The 15,148-nt window shown below is 45.2% G+C and overlaps 1 protein-coding gene across 4 annotated transcripts in view; it reads left to right on the forward strand.

The window, feature by feature from the left end:
- LOC306833514 (nuclear receptor coactivator 3-like) overlaps positions 1-15,148 on the forward strand; it is a 65,984-nt gene that overhangs the window by 30,705 nt on the left and 20,131 nt on the right. For 3 of the 4 annotated variants that reach the window (XM_079358805.1, XM_079358803.1, XM_079358806.1), the window contains exons 2-6: positions 2,221-2,309; positions 10,126-10,233; positions 11,314-11,474; positions 13,341-13,441; positions 13,542-13,716. In XM_079358805.1, the coding sequence (XP_079214931.1) occupies positions 10,145-10,233; positions 11,314-11,474; positions 13,341-13,441; positions 13,542-13,716 (526 nt within the window). In that variant the 5' untranslated portion in view covers positions 2,221-2,309; positions 10,126-10,144. The remainder of the gene's footprint in view (positions 1-2,220; positions 2,310-10,125; positions 10,234-11,313; positions 11,475-13,340; positions 13,442-13,541; positions 13,717-15,148) is intronic. The other variant, XM_079358804.1, reaches the window with a different exon arrangement.

Consider the following 15,148-nt stretch of genomic DNA (forward strand, 5'->3'; position numbering starts at 1 on the left):
AATCTGGTGACATCGATTCTGAGGCCGTTGAGTGACACACTCCATATTGTCATTTCACACATCGTTAAATAATTTAGATTTTTTTTTTTTTTTACTGTTTTTTTTTTTTTTACACTTACTGTACACTTCCCTTCACTTAACCTCTGCATACAAGCTCATTCACACCGTTTATACTCCAGGCGTTACATGTATGAGCATTACCACATGCCTGTAAATACCATTTTATTCACTTTGGTTCCATTGGCTGTGTCGGAGTGAGCACAAAGAGTGGAGCAGCGATTGAATGTTGCTCGTGCACAGAGAGCTACTTTATCATTTTTCCCCTTCCAAACTTTTGCACAAAAAAATGGAGTCCGCTTCTCTTTGTTACGAGCGTGCCGTAAATTGTTCCCCCTTAAGCAGCCGCTCTCCAGCTCTATTTTTCTCCCCTCTCAATTAATGGGAAACGCATCGGCTGAAGGAGGGTCTTTGTTGGTGTGTGAGAGTCCATACATCACCTAAACTAGAGCGCCCTCCCACCCTCTCCCTCCTCCTCCGACCCTGTAACACACACACACACACACACACACACACACACACGCACACACACATACACACTGACAGCCCCCATCTGCTCCCAATCATGGGTGCAGCCAGCGGTCAGGTCGCTGACGGTGAATGGCGCAGAGGCACGCACTTACACACAGAAAAACATACACAACATGGGCTGCCTTGGCATAAATTCAGCCATACAAAGAGAGACAATCCCACAAACATACATACACACACACACACACACACACACACACACACACATACTTGTACGCACATGAACCTACACACTAACAAAGGCTTGTCCTGAACTAAACTTGCACTCGATTTAAGAATTAAAGTAAACCTACATTTTAAGGCTATCACACACACACACACACACACACACACACACACACACACACACACACACACACACACACACACACACACACACACACACACACACACACACACACAAACACACACACGCTAACTTTTTGGCATGTCCTAAACTGAAGTCTTAAACATTCACCTCTAAACGTCCTCTTGTTTTAAAAGTGTGAATAAACCTTCATGCAGTGACTCTCCAACACACACACATGCGAACACACGCATGAACATTCCTTACATAGGCTACCTTTGCTTTAGCTCAGTGTTATAAACACACGTGCACACGCACACAAAGTTACAGGCTTGATATCTGGCTTTAAAAGTGCACCCAACTCCTCTTCATTTCTAGAATGAAAGTAAACCTACATTCTGTCGCTCTTTCTCACACACACACCAACACACACACACACACACACACACACACACACATATGGAGGCACAGTGACAGATGAACATGAGACATCCTGGCGGCGTGCTCCACTGATGACGGGGTGTCATGGAAACACCCCGCGTTCTCCATGGCTACGCGCTCTCTTACCCCCACGGGATACTCTCTTACGATTGTGCAGACAAAGCACTTGAGCTGCACAACAACTCTGTGTGACCATCACACACACACACACACACACACACACACACACACACACACACATTGTTTCTTATCAGGATCTTAATGGACATAAATTAGCCTCTTATGTGCTTTTGGGATTAGAGCTGTGATTTAGCCTAATAGTCTGCTCCGATTCCACAAAGCCGGGAAAACGTTTGCCAATAAAAGCTCAACATTTGAATCCAGTCATGTGGAATCAGGTGCACATTTAGTTAAAAAGATTTGACCTTTTATAGTTAAAGCAAACTATATTTGGTGCTGTCCTCACTTTCAGGTTTCGACCGTTTAGCTTCCTGTGAAACTTGTGTCTCAACATCCCTTTTTGTGTGTGTGTGTGTGTGTGTGTGTGTGTGTGTGTGTGTGTGTGTGTGTGTGTGTGTGTGTGTGTGTGTGTGTGTGTGTGTGTGTGTGTGTGTGTGTGTGTGTGTGTGTGTGTGTGTGTGTGTGTGTGTGTGTGTGTGTGTGTGTGTGTGTGTGTGTGTGTGTGTGTGTGTGTGCTATTTGTGTGGTCGATGCAAATAACATAATAAACGCAGTCATAAGATTTGGCACATAGCTCTGTTACTTCTGCTCGTGAAGCGGTTGATGCAGCTTCCTGTGCATGTGTCTGCAGGCCGCTGATTAATAAAGCGTCTTGTTATTTATTAATAAAACAGTAATGAACATGAGCATCGCGTTAAACTTTCTTTTTCTGTCTTTTTCTCCAGTCTCCATTGACCAGCTTACGTTACGACCACACCCACAGAGTACCGGGGAGGGGGGATCTGATCGTCCATCATCTCGGCGCTGTGTCAAGGTGGGCTAACATCCCATATGGTTGGCATGGTAACAGCCTGCTGGGTTTAGGTTGAGCGCTTTGCCAGAAACTGTTTCGTGTTGTTGCCACATTCTTGCAACATCCTCATTCTGACCTGAGCGCGGGGAGCAGCGTGTGTTTTTTTCTGAAGCAAAAATCCTTTCTGGAGGTGTTCGAGGTTCGGAGTTTGGAAAGGTGGAGTAGTTTAGGAGAAAAAGAGGCGAAGTGGTTGGAAACAAAGAGGGGTCGAGTTGAGTGGGTTGGTTTTCAGGCAGATGAGAAAATGAAGAGTGGAAAGACAGAAGGCAGACAGGAGGAGAAATCAAATTATTCTTTGTGCTCTACCTGCCACAGAGGCTGCAAGAGAGCATTAATCTTATAGCCCTGTCTGCAGGTGACAACACACACACACACACACACACACACACACACACACAAACACAAATGCACCGAGACTTAACCAAACCACACTTTCTCTTTCTAAACATGCAGTCTCATACATCCTTTTGCAGTCACAGTGCCGTTGCACAGCGAGCAGCAGTGATTGCGGAGTGAGGTAAAATTCCATTTTCAGGCAAATAAGGCATCAACAGGAAGAACGTATTCCTCAAAGTCCTGTCCTGTTCATTTCAGCCAGAAATAATGAAAGTGGAACGACAGTTTGAGGAAAACTAAGACCTAGATTTGCATGACAAGCTTATTATTCCTTTCTTCTGATACAAATCTAAGAGAGTCTTTGGGGACACTAAAATGAGTAAACACTCAATAAAAGAAGAAACAAAAATCAGGTGTTTGACAAGGAAACTGAACCTCACAGTCTGTGTTATATTCAACAGGTTACATTATTTCTCCTTTCGGATGGTTTAGATGAATTTGGCAGCTCTGCTATCACAGTGGCTCTTGTTGAATTTGTATCAGTTCTGATGTTTGGGTTTTTCATCGTAACTATTGCAGCTTAGGCTCCTGGGAATCACTTTGTACACTGAAGCTCAAGTGTGTAGAGTCAAGGTTGAAGGTTTCATCCTCCCCATATTAAAGTGTTTTTACAAAAAAAAAAAAAACTATGTTGAGTGAGGTGCGATGGGAAAAAAAGGAACCTTGTTTTATGAAACCGAGAAAGCCTTGAAGTAGGTCAACATGTATGCCTGCAACCACACACGTAGACATAAAGTGATAGAGGAACAGTGGCCTACTGTTAGAAGTCTTTCATGATTTGAGCAGTCAAGCAGAAAATCATTGTTAGTCTTTGAAAAATAAAAATAAAAATGTTTGTGCAGCTTCTACAAATGAATTCTTTAAGGAGTAGCTCAGTGAATTAGAAATGAGATGATTTAACCAACCAAACTTCTAAATGTTCCAAAGTGATGCACACTCAATCAAAAATCTTGTGCTGTCCGTCACACTTAATGTTTCTATGCAGGTGTACATTATACAGTTGGTCTGTTTGTTGTATTAGTTTATCATTAGATAACTTAGAATTAGGGCTCCACAGTTAATGACAATTTCATCTCAACCCTGATATGAACATTCACAATCAACACCTTACAAAAGACTCAACGAATGGAAATAAATAAGTCAATATTTTATATAAACAAGCGATGATTTCTGATTCGAGTCTTTCTTGGGTTTAACTGCCACACCGTCTCAATGTAGCCAAACGAAGGTGCAGCCGGCTAACAGATACACTTCAGATGAATTTAATGGTTTAATAAAAATGCTTTTGATTTATTTAGGTAAAGGTGTAACTTGTCTGAAACTCAGGCGCTGTGTAAAACATGGAGAAAAGATTACCCCCCCTGGACCAACTTTCATTAGCAGAAGTCTCACATTGGATGTGACTGTCATCTTATCCAACCTTCAATGGGCAGACCATTTCTTTTATTATCCTTTTAAAAATGTGAAGATCAACAATGCTCTTGTGAGCGGTCCCAGCTGAGCAGCTGCAGCTCTTCTCATGTCTCTGCTGTGAGTTCACAAGGCCAGAGCAGGGCCGTGTGCCTCTGTTTTGTCAACAGAGATTATGAGAGTGTGGTTGGTTGGCAGGCAGGCAGGTAGGCGGGGGGAGGTGACAAGCAAGGCTATTTACATCACCCAGCCAGAGTGTGCCTGCCTGGCTAACTGTCACCTTTCCTCCCTCTCCCTTCCTCTCTACTTCTCCCCTTTAGTCACCAACACCCAGCACCCTGCCCACAGCACCCTGCTCACAGCACCCTACCTTCTTGGCCTTTAGTATGGAAATAGAGACACTGTTCAAACAAAACCCACAGTAAAGATTGAAGCTGGTGCCTCAGTTCTGTCGCGGCAGAGGGTGAGAGAGGCTGAAAAGGATCTACTCGGACAAAAATGGTCTCACACAAAGAACTGAAATATTTTTGAAGGTTTTTTAAAACATCACATACCTTTTCTGCAAATCTTGGCACTCCGGTGTGAGTCTCGAGTGTGAGTCTTGAGAAAACAGTAACCAGACTGAACGTTTACACCTCGAGTAAAATTTTGTTCTTGCTCATTTCTGCCGTACACGCATCGTCTGCCCTCACTAACCCTTTCCAACACCTTCTTATTTGTTGCGTTGTTTGTTCCTCTGCTGTGACTCACTCTGTCGTGGGAAGTCTGGCGACTCCGCACTTCGTCTCTGCCTACCATAACCTTCTTTTGTTCCATCCATGCCGAAGCTTTTTTTTTTAAAATGTACTCAAAAAGTTGACTGCTCATCATAAATGTAAAACTCAGAATAATCCATCATGAAAGGAACAGTAAGACATCGAGCAGCCATCTTGACCTGTTCCAAACATGTTCATACATGCACACAGCAAAACATGACTAGTTATGTGATTTAAATAGAGCATTTAAACAAAATAGACATTAGACTTTATCCTGCACACATCCTTAAATATGAACAGGCTACACCAGCTATGTTTGAGTTCTGTCTCAGCTCATGGTAAACCCCCCCCCCCCCCCAAAAAAAAATAAAACAGGAGTACAAGACAAAGTCATCGCTCATTTTTGAAGGGAGTAATGTGTCGCAGAAAACGCACTGCCATCACCGAACAGGCGCTTAAGCCCTCTGCTTCTTTAGCCCCGTCTCCACCGAGCGGTCCGCTTTACTTTGGCTCTGTACACATTTATTGGCGTTTTCTCCGTCAAAAGTTGGGAATGGTACCAAAATAAGGGAGCTGTACCGTCCTACTTTTTTTTTTGGTACCTTCTGTTGGGGTGCTAAGGGTTCGAATCTGACCCTAAAGGGTCCCTTGTTAATGTGTGTTCTTCTTCGTCATTAAACTTAATAAATAGCAGGCTATACTGTGTTGGGCTGCTGTGATGTCGCACCAGACAGTCGCAGGACCTTCTCCATTGCTGCTTCCCACCCTCTAGAACCCCCAACCAAAAAAACATTCGACACCCGCCTGCTTCCAGAAATCTTTAAAAACTCAACTCTACGACATTGTCTACAATTACTAACTCCCATCCTTCCCCTTCCATTGATCGTTTTCGTTTTCGTTTATTGGTTGTTGTTTGTTTTCTGTCAAAGACTTTTTAGAAAAGCGCTATATAAAACAAAAGTATCATTATTATTATTTTGTTGCTTTTGTTGCTATCTCCGTCTTTCTTACACTGTGCTACCAAATAAGGCAACTGTTGATCAAGGTTTACCTCAGCTGGTGCAACACCGTAAATGTTAGTTATGCGTAAACTTCATCATAAGTTAGAACTCACATTTAAACTAGCCTGTGTTTGAAATTACGCAGTGATGCAACCCAGTGCTGGCTTTTGATGTAAGAGCTACACTGTCGAGGAACAAGGTGTGGACTATCTCATGTCTGTTGCGTGTCAACTTAACTAGTGTTTGAGTTCACGCCTTCTCGTCATCGAGGTTAACCGTTTCCTCTGCTTTTGCCATAAAACCATAAAACCCGAGCTTCATGGTGAGCGGTGGTGACCCCTCTGGGTCTCAGGCTCCGGGGTCACTGACGGGCTGCTGTCCTGTAGCAGCTTCACCCCAGGGTGACGATGCTGACCCGACCTGATCCTCTTTTCACGCCTGTTTAGTGACCCTGAAAATATGTGTGCCAACTGTCAGCAGGAAGAAGACACTCACAACCTCTGAAATCCCCTCTGGTCAAGATCAGGGTTGAGAAGCAGGTCAAACTCCGAATGAAAGTCCAGAGCTGCTTACCTGCACGTGTGCACTCACCTGTAGAGTACACACCAGCAGAAAGGAAGACTGCGCAGCAAGTTGGGAGCCAAATCCTTTTGTCCTATTTTTTTTTTTCTACTTCTTCCTCTGGCTGAGCCACAGACGGCTGCAGCTCAGTAACTGCTCTGATTAACAGCCTCAGACTATTCCCTCTGATCCTGATTAATGTCTCTGAGTCATCCTCAACTAAATGATTTAGTCTGTAGACTTAAGAGAGCACGGAGACATTGTGTGGCCACTTTTTCTGCATCTAAATTAGACGATTATTCCATGTTTTATGTTATGTTTTACCTCATGCAAAATATGTGCCAGCTACTCAGATCAGAAAATGTCCAAACGTCACCCTTTTGTATACTTCCTATATGTGAAGAGGTTTTCTTTGTCATTTCACTTTTCAGTAGTAGTCTTTGGTTTGTAGGTTTAGGCTAAGACCTCGTCACTTCTGAGTATCCCTTTGGAAACACTCCAGCCTGACCTCGAACTGAACAGATACGACAGTTCCTGTAAACACAAACGCGTGTATTATAGGAGTATTTATTAAGTCATGTTATCTGTACGGGGACGAGCGGGAAGCAGGGCAACCGATGCAGCACTTCACAGCTAACACTCAGTGCCTGTTCTTGGATGGGCCTTTATGGTATATGTGACATTCAATGACAAGGACACACAAGGATCCCAAATTGCACTCGTACTGTAGATGGTTCTTTTCCTGAGGCAGATTTGAGGGTTTTGTAAATGGTGCTTTCACTCCCTTTGTGTGTCTGTCTGTAGCTTTTCTGTTTTTGTGCCGTTTTCTGTCTCGGCTAAGATGTTCTTAATCTCGATCGGAACAACCTGGTTAGATAAAGGTTAAATAAAAAAGAGACGGTACAAATCAAACTCAACAACATCACTGACCGAACCACAACACAACACACCATCATACACCCAGAGGATCTTTAGTGTGTGCATATTTTCTTCGTCAACAATTTCCTCTGTTAACATTTAGGTGATTTGGTCTCTACATTCAATCACATTTATCATCTTCTCGTTATTACAAAATATCGGTCTGCGTTTTGCTCCACACCCTCTTCCTCACATTTACTACAGCTCACCCTTTCTCCCTTGAATTGCCATCTTCTTGCCCACCTCTCCGTCGTGCTGCACTCCTTACTGCTATCACCTTCTTCCATTTCCCTCCTTACGTGTCTCATTCCCGCCGCCCCCTGCTGCTGCATTGTACCCAGCGCAGCCCGGCTGCCTCTCTGCCACCAGGCCCCACTGCCTGTGGCGTGTAATTGACTTTCTCCCTGCGCTGAAAAAGCGGGCGGCCCACGCCAGGCTGGAGGTGACCCATTTCCCTGGGGCATTCAGCAGCCTCCTAATCAACCATTCTCTGGGGCCGCCTCATTCACTCTGCAATTAGAGCAACTCCCCCTTTGAGAACTCCATCAATAGGCTGGCAGGCGGGCGGGCGGTAGAGCAAAGACGGAGTTTCACTCAAACACTTTGCTTCGGCTCTTTGAGTTCTGATCCCTCCAACTTCGTGCCTCCTCCTCTTCGCCTCCTCGTCTCCGTTGTGGTGGGTTTCATCAGACTACAGTGAGCGGAGGTTTTTGTCTAACGATGAGCGGCAGACAGGCTCGCGGGGAGGCAGGCGGGGATAGCTGAGAAGAGGCACAGGTAGCGAAGCAGACAAAAGGCAACGAGACAGTCAGACAGACAGAAAGTCAGATGGGGAGGTACTCGTGGGAGAGATTAAAAGAGAAATCTGAGAGAGCGGGAGGGATTGAGCAAGAGGATCCGCACGTCTTCAGAGCACCTCTCGCTTTTCAGAAGAAGATTTATAAGTATTCCCTGTTGTTTTCTTGCAAGGGAATACACTTGTGTTTCACCTGGCGTTGAAGGCGTACATGAAAGCAGTCATCATATTGATTCTGTCTCAATCAGACGGTGTGTTTGCTGCTTGTTTCAGACTGATATGATCTTATTGCGAGCCAGGAGCGCACGGCTGAATTAAAGAACGATCTCTATCCAAGAAAGGAAAAAGAGCTCCGAATGCAATGGCACGCGTTTCTTGGACGGTTCCTGATCCCACAAGCAGGAGCACGAGATGATGGTACGCAGTGATTAAATAACAGGCCTGCATCTCTCCCCGTGTCGTTGGCCTGATTTGTGATGCAGGAGAGGCAGTGCTCTGGTCAGAGGATAACCATGTAATCAATGGAATGAAAAAGCTGCTCTGGCTGTGAAGGTTAAGAGGGGTACTAGAGGCTCTCAGCCCACTCTGTGCGCCACACATGCATTCAAAACACACAGCAGACAGTCTGAATGTTACATCTCCTCCTCCTCTCACCTGTTCCCTTCTCCTCCTGTCTTTCTTTGACATGCTTTTATCTCTCTTTCTCTCCGCTTGCTCCCTCCTTCTGCCTCCGCCTTTTTTTTTTCTCGCTCTGATCACCCCCCCATGCATTTTTTTTCTTCCTCTGCATTTTTTCCCCATCTTCAACTATATTTGTCCTCTCTCTCTTTCATATACTCTCCTCTCCACCTCCATACCCCCCCCCCCCTCCCCCCTTTCCCCAGTGTCAGCTGCTGTCACTGTGGCAAAGAAAGTGACCAATCAGAGCCTACTTAACAGCACCGGCGTCTCCCTCCCTCATTTCTTTGCTTCCTTTCCTCATCTTCCTCCTCCTCGCTTTCTTTCGTCCCATCTGCTTCTCTCTCTCTCTCTCTCTCTCTCTCTCTCTCTCTCTCTCTCTCTCTCTCTCTCTCTCTCTCTCTCTCTCTCTCTCTCTCTCTCTCTCGCTCCCTCTCTCTCTCTCTCTTGCTCCCCCTCTCTCTCTCTCTTGCTCCCCCTCTCTCTCTCTCTTGCTCTCCCTCTCTCTCTCTCTCTCTCTCTTGCTCCCCCTCTCTCTCTCTCTCGCTCGCTCGCTCTCTCTCTCTCTCTCTCTCCCTCCCACAACCTTTATCAGCTCACTTCCTGTAGACGAAATGTGAGGCATTATGGGAGACAGACGGCTGTCTAACGGGGTTAGTCGTGCAGCGTGGCTTATCATCAGAGACACTGCTAATCCTGTGTGAGTGTGTGTGCCCGTGTGTGTGAGGATGCAGCATATGAGCTGATGAACTCATACATGCACAGGCCCACACAAACAAACACAACCACACATGCTTACTCTCTTTTCTGAGGAGGAGGCAGACGAGACATGTTTATGTTTGCCAGTCTCTGCCTGGAGAATACGATTTGCATGATATAAGCATATTTCACCCTGCTGTGTGCTGCTGTTTTTCAATGCATCCACTTCACAGCCTGCCTCTCTATTGTTTCTTTTTGCTGAGTTCAAAAACATGATTCCCACGTTCCTTTCCCCCCATATTTACCGTCATTATAAGAGCTAAAAGGCTAATTGGGACTTAAAACTCCCTCTTCTGCCTCTATTAGAGTGTTGTTTACACCTGTGTGTGTGTGTGTGTGTGTGTGTGTGTGTGTGTGTGTGTGTGTGTGTGTGTGTGTGTGTGTGTGTGTGTGTGTGTGTGTGTGTGTGTGTGTGTGTGTGTGTGTGTGTGTGTGTGTGTGTGTGTGTGTGTGTGTGTGTGTGTGTGTGTGTGTGTGTGTGTGTGTGTGTGTGTTCTTCTCAGGTGCTGATATGTGTTCACGATGAGCGGACTGGGGGAGAACTCCATGGAGCCTCTGAGCTCAGAAAACCGAAAACGCAAGCTCTCCACTTGTGACACGCCTGGTCTGGGGTGAGTGTGTCAGATCAGCACAAAAAAAAGGGAAAATTGGGCTACTGGGTCAGTGGTTTGCTTAGCTCAGCCAGTGTGACTGCTCCAAATGCTCTGAATCGAAAAGAACTTCGATATATGTCGAAGAAATGATATAATAACATTTTCAATATACATTTAAAAAATATGTTTTTTAGATTGATAATCGGGCTTAAAACATTGTAATTTTTTTAAAATGCATTTTGTCAAAATGTATAGGAAACAACATTATTGACAGAGAATGTATATAATAATAATAATAATAATAATATATTTACTGTTTTAAAATTCTGGGGGGGGAAAAGTCCAAATCAAAACCTAAAAATGTATTTATATAGACTGTTTTTAGATTAAAATAATAAAATACAGACACGTTAAAGTCCAGAAAACATTCATTCTATGAACAGTAAGGACACTTAAATGTTACAGTAATTGTTCAAAGTTGAGGGTGTGGGGGGGGGGTCTGATTGATTATCAACAGGAGGGCATCTACGACAACTTGCAGTTTTAGAAATGTTTTTATGTAACATAGAAATGAAAGTTTTCTATTAGAAGGCCAATGTTGCTAAACTGACCTCTATGTAATTCAGTTCTACTTTGCTAGTTATATTTTCTTTTAAAACGGTTATGCTAAATAATGATATAGACTTTATAAGACAGTGGCTGATGTGGGGGTCAGTATCGATTATGTTTTGGCCACTTATCTCTGTCCCCCTGCTTCCAGGAAACAGCCTCAGTAAAGTTATTATTATTTATTGTCAATACAAAGAATTGACAATAAATAATAATCTTTGTGTTCTAGTTCTGTTCTTTTGTGAAGTACTTTGGGTCGTTGTTTTAGGTATGAAAGGTGCTATATAAAGAAAGTTGAGTTAAAATACTTTATGTATAAAAAAAAATTATTCAGGACTAACTCTTTAAAAGCACATAAGCTAAAAGTTGCTCTACCTGCCATGCATCCTGCAGTCGGGGGGAGCTTTACATTGTTGCATGGCAAACAATTTTGAGAGAAGGTGGAGGTGCATAATCTCAGCTCTAATCTTTGCACATTGTCCCGTACAGGTGTGAGAGGAAGCGACGGGAGCAGGAGAGCAAATACATAGAAGAGCTTGCTGAGCTGATCTCCGCCAACCTCAGTGACATCGACAGCTTCAACGTCAAACCAGACAAATGTGCCATCCTCAAAGAGACAGTCCGCCAGATCCGCCAGATCAAAGAGCAGGGTGAGTGGACCGATCGTCAGAGATCCTAAGGGCTGCAGAAAGCTAAAAGTCAGTCGGACTGTCCAGAACTGTGTGTAAGAAACATGTTGAGGAGAGAGAGTGGAGGAAGGGACAGCTAAGGTTTTGCACACACACACACACACACACACACACACACAGACACCCACACACACGAGCCCAGGTGCAAGGACGAATCAGTCATTCATCTCCCACAAATTTCACAGTCTCGACTGTTTATGTTTGGGAGGAAACATTGGCAGTGCTTTGTGAACCTGTCACCCGTGTGTCTTTGTGCTTGGGTGTGTGTGTGTGTGTGCGCGTGTGTGTGTGTGTGTTATGGGCATGCACAGCTGTGTGCTGGACTCGCCAGGGGCTGTTTAATTGGACGTTTGCAGGTAATCACATGCCCATCCATTCGGCTGAACTGCCAAATTATTAGTTCTGTTACAGCTGCTGTTGTCACATTTCTGTCTCTGTTATGCGGTCACCGTCTCTACAGAGAGCAGTTTAAGAAGCTGTGAGTGCAGTGTGGACATGTTTTAACTCGGTGTCACTATAGATTTTCACATTTGAGTTTTGAATTCTTCGAGAACAGGGGGGAGGGGGCAGCCTTTGCTGAATTTTGTTCTGTACTCGGCTCAGTCAGCGTCTGCCACCTCGGCAGGAAGGGGAAGAGGCTACAGCTGGCCCTGACTGGCTGCTGACAGGTTGCCATAGTTACAGGAAGTGAAGACAGAAACGACACAGGCGTTTAGAGTCACATCTCGCCTGCTACCTGTTCCTCCTCTCCTCTTCTGACTTTCACTTGCTCTTACTGTCACTCTTCATATTATGCACTTTTCTCCATCAGTTAAACCTGTTTTCAGTCTCACTTCGGATTTATTTTGCTCTGTGACGTTCCTTCTCTCAGCTCCTCTTCTTCTTCTTCCCTTCCTTTCCCCCCCTCTCGTTTGTAATGCAGCACAATAAATTGCAGCATCTTAAGGTTTGCTCAGAGCATCTTAAGATGTTGAGTAAATGAATGGAGTGTGGAGTCCCTGTTTCTGTCTTTCCTCCTTTATCTTTGTCTCTACCTAACTTAAAGTGCTGGCTGTAGGCGGCAATGGCGGGGTTTTTTTTTGTTTTTTTTGTGTGTGTTGGTATCTGTGCCCCTTGGGAGCTAATCAGATAGAATGATTCCCGTAGCTGAGCAGCCTCTGCTTGTTTCTTAGACCAAGCCCTATACAGCAACCTAAAGCAAGCTGTTTTCCCCATCTACATCTCCCCGCTTCAGCCCCTGTCCTGCCTCTCGTCCTCATTTTCTCTGTGTCTGTCTGTCTATCTTTTTCCCTCACTCCATTAATTCAGGTGCCTCGGCTGCTGCCCCTGCACCATTACAGCTTCCAGAGCCTCTCTAGCTCTCTCCCGCGCTCTCTCTTTCTCTCTCTCTCTCTCTCTCTCTCTCTCTCTGCGCTCCAGCCTACCAGACAGTCCCTTAGAGTCTGACACTGAATATAAAGCACGAGGACGGCTGCTACCTGCTCCACATGCACCCAGCCCTCTATTCCTCCTGACGGGCTCTTCAGAGAAATCTGCCTCTGTCCCTCTCCCTCCTCACCTGTAGTTTTAAATCCCCCTCAAAAAAAAAAAAAAAAACGAAAGAAAAAAAAAAGAGTAAAAAGTTAAGACTGAGAAATGCTGCCCCCTGCTGGTGCAGCTGGAGTAGTGAATGCCTGGCTGTTAAGGTATTGTCTTTTTCACCTTGTGTTTCTCTGCTGCTCCTTTTTTTTTTCTCTTCTCCTTCTAAAGCACCTGATGTTGAATTGCCTGTTTATAATTATTTTGAAATGCTTTCTCAATTCTTCTCCTTAATTTTATCTCTAACAGGAAAGGCCTCTTCCAATGACGACGACGTCCAGAAGTCCGATGTCTCCTCAACAGGTCAGGGGGTCATTGACAAGGACCACCTGGGGCCGCTCCTGCTGCAGGTGAGTCCAACGCTCAACCCCGAGTCACCCTGACAATATCTCTTCAACTCATTCGAGTGACTCACTCTCTGGTGGTGGCTCTCTGCTGCTGTTTCTTCAGGCTCTTGACGGCTTTCTGTTTGTGGTGAACCGGGAGGGGAGCATAGTGTTCGTGTCGGACAACGTGACGCAGTACCTGCAGTACAAACAGGAGGAGCTCATCAACACCAGCGTGTATAATATACTCCATGAGGACGACAGGGAGGAGTTCCACAAGAACCTGCCCAAGAGCAACAGTGAGGAAACTTTCACACTTTGACACAAAACACACACACACACACACACACACACACACATACACACACACACACACACACGCTGCATGTCTACTCAGAATAAAACCATGCTTGACATCTTCCACTGGGCTGAGGTGTAAACCAAAGTTTGAGAGAGCACAACGCCGAGTCATACACGTTACACGCATGCACATGCACACACACACACACACACACGCACACACACACACACACGCTTGCACATAAACATATTTATTTATTCATGCTTCTCTTCGTGCATAACTTTTCTCCCGTTGTAATGAGGAGCTACTGGAAGCCTGTTCATGTGCTTCAGAGGGTTTTGACACACCCACACGTACCCATACACACACACACACACACACACCTGACAAAACACACATGTGCAAGGGAGCACCCGCCCACTAGGTGCGAAAGCAGGCAGAGCGTAGCGCGGCTGTCAGTCACACTCAGTGGTCCAGACAGTGTAAAACAGGCCTGAGCTCTATTCAGATCCCATGGCAGCCACCTGGAAACTACTTACTGCTGAATAATGCACCTCCACTTTTTCCTCTGCTTAATTTACTCTGTTTGCATGCGCATGTGTCTGTCTTATTGTGTACATGTGCATGCATAAGTCACAAGTAGAATTGCCATTTTTAAAGGTGTTTCCTGTGTGTGCCAGCCCGAGTTAGCCCACAGAGCTCTATTTATAAACCTGATTAATTATGGATATGTGTGCTCGACTGAACCTGCTGCTCAATAAACTCCACACTAATGCTCCGAAGCAGCATGTGCTTTCTTTCACTTTTTCCTCCCCATCCTCTGCATGCTCTTTTATTCATTCATTCACTCTTTTTTTTGTTATATTTTAATCTTTTTAAAACTCATCTTTATCTACTTTTCCCTCTGAGCGTCCCTCTTGCCTCTCTCAGCTCACTCTCTCTCCGCCTCATTCATACTTAATACAGCAGTCGACTAAGATGAATATTGTGGTTGTCTGTTGCTTCTTGCTGCAGCTCTCTCCCACCCCTCATTGTGTCTCGCTCTGCCGCTCTGCCCCCTTCATTATCCTCCAGACCCATGAATGAAATACGCTCTCGCTGCACATTCCTGTGGGATGACCGCTGACCACGCCAGCTACTGTTAAATACACACACGAGGAAGGCAGACATACGGCGGAACAAACAGACAGACATTCATGCACAAAACATGAAGTGAGGTTTTGTTGTTGGGCAGCGTGTGCTTTTTGACCCTTCAGTCTTGCCGCCCCGGCTGTTGGTTAATTGTGTCTGAGGGGAGATGTCGGCCTCAGCGACGGTGCTGCGTTTACTCTGTCGAGGAGAGAAACCCAAGGCCTTGTTAAATCACCTCTCACTACCAGTTAGTCTCCACGGACACCCCCCCCCCCCCCCCACCCCCACCCTGCAGGTCT

The sequence above is a fragment of the Symphodus melops genome, assembly GCF_947650265.1.
Source record: "Symphodus melops genome assembly, chromosome: 13".
In the NCBI taxonomy this organism is placed as follows: Eukaryota; Metazoa; Chordata; class Actinopteri; order Labriformes; family Labridae; genus Symphodus; species Symphodus melops.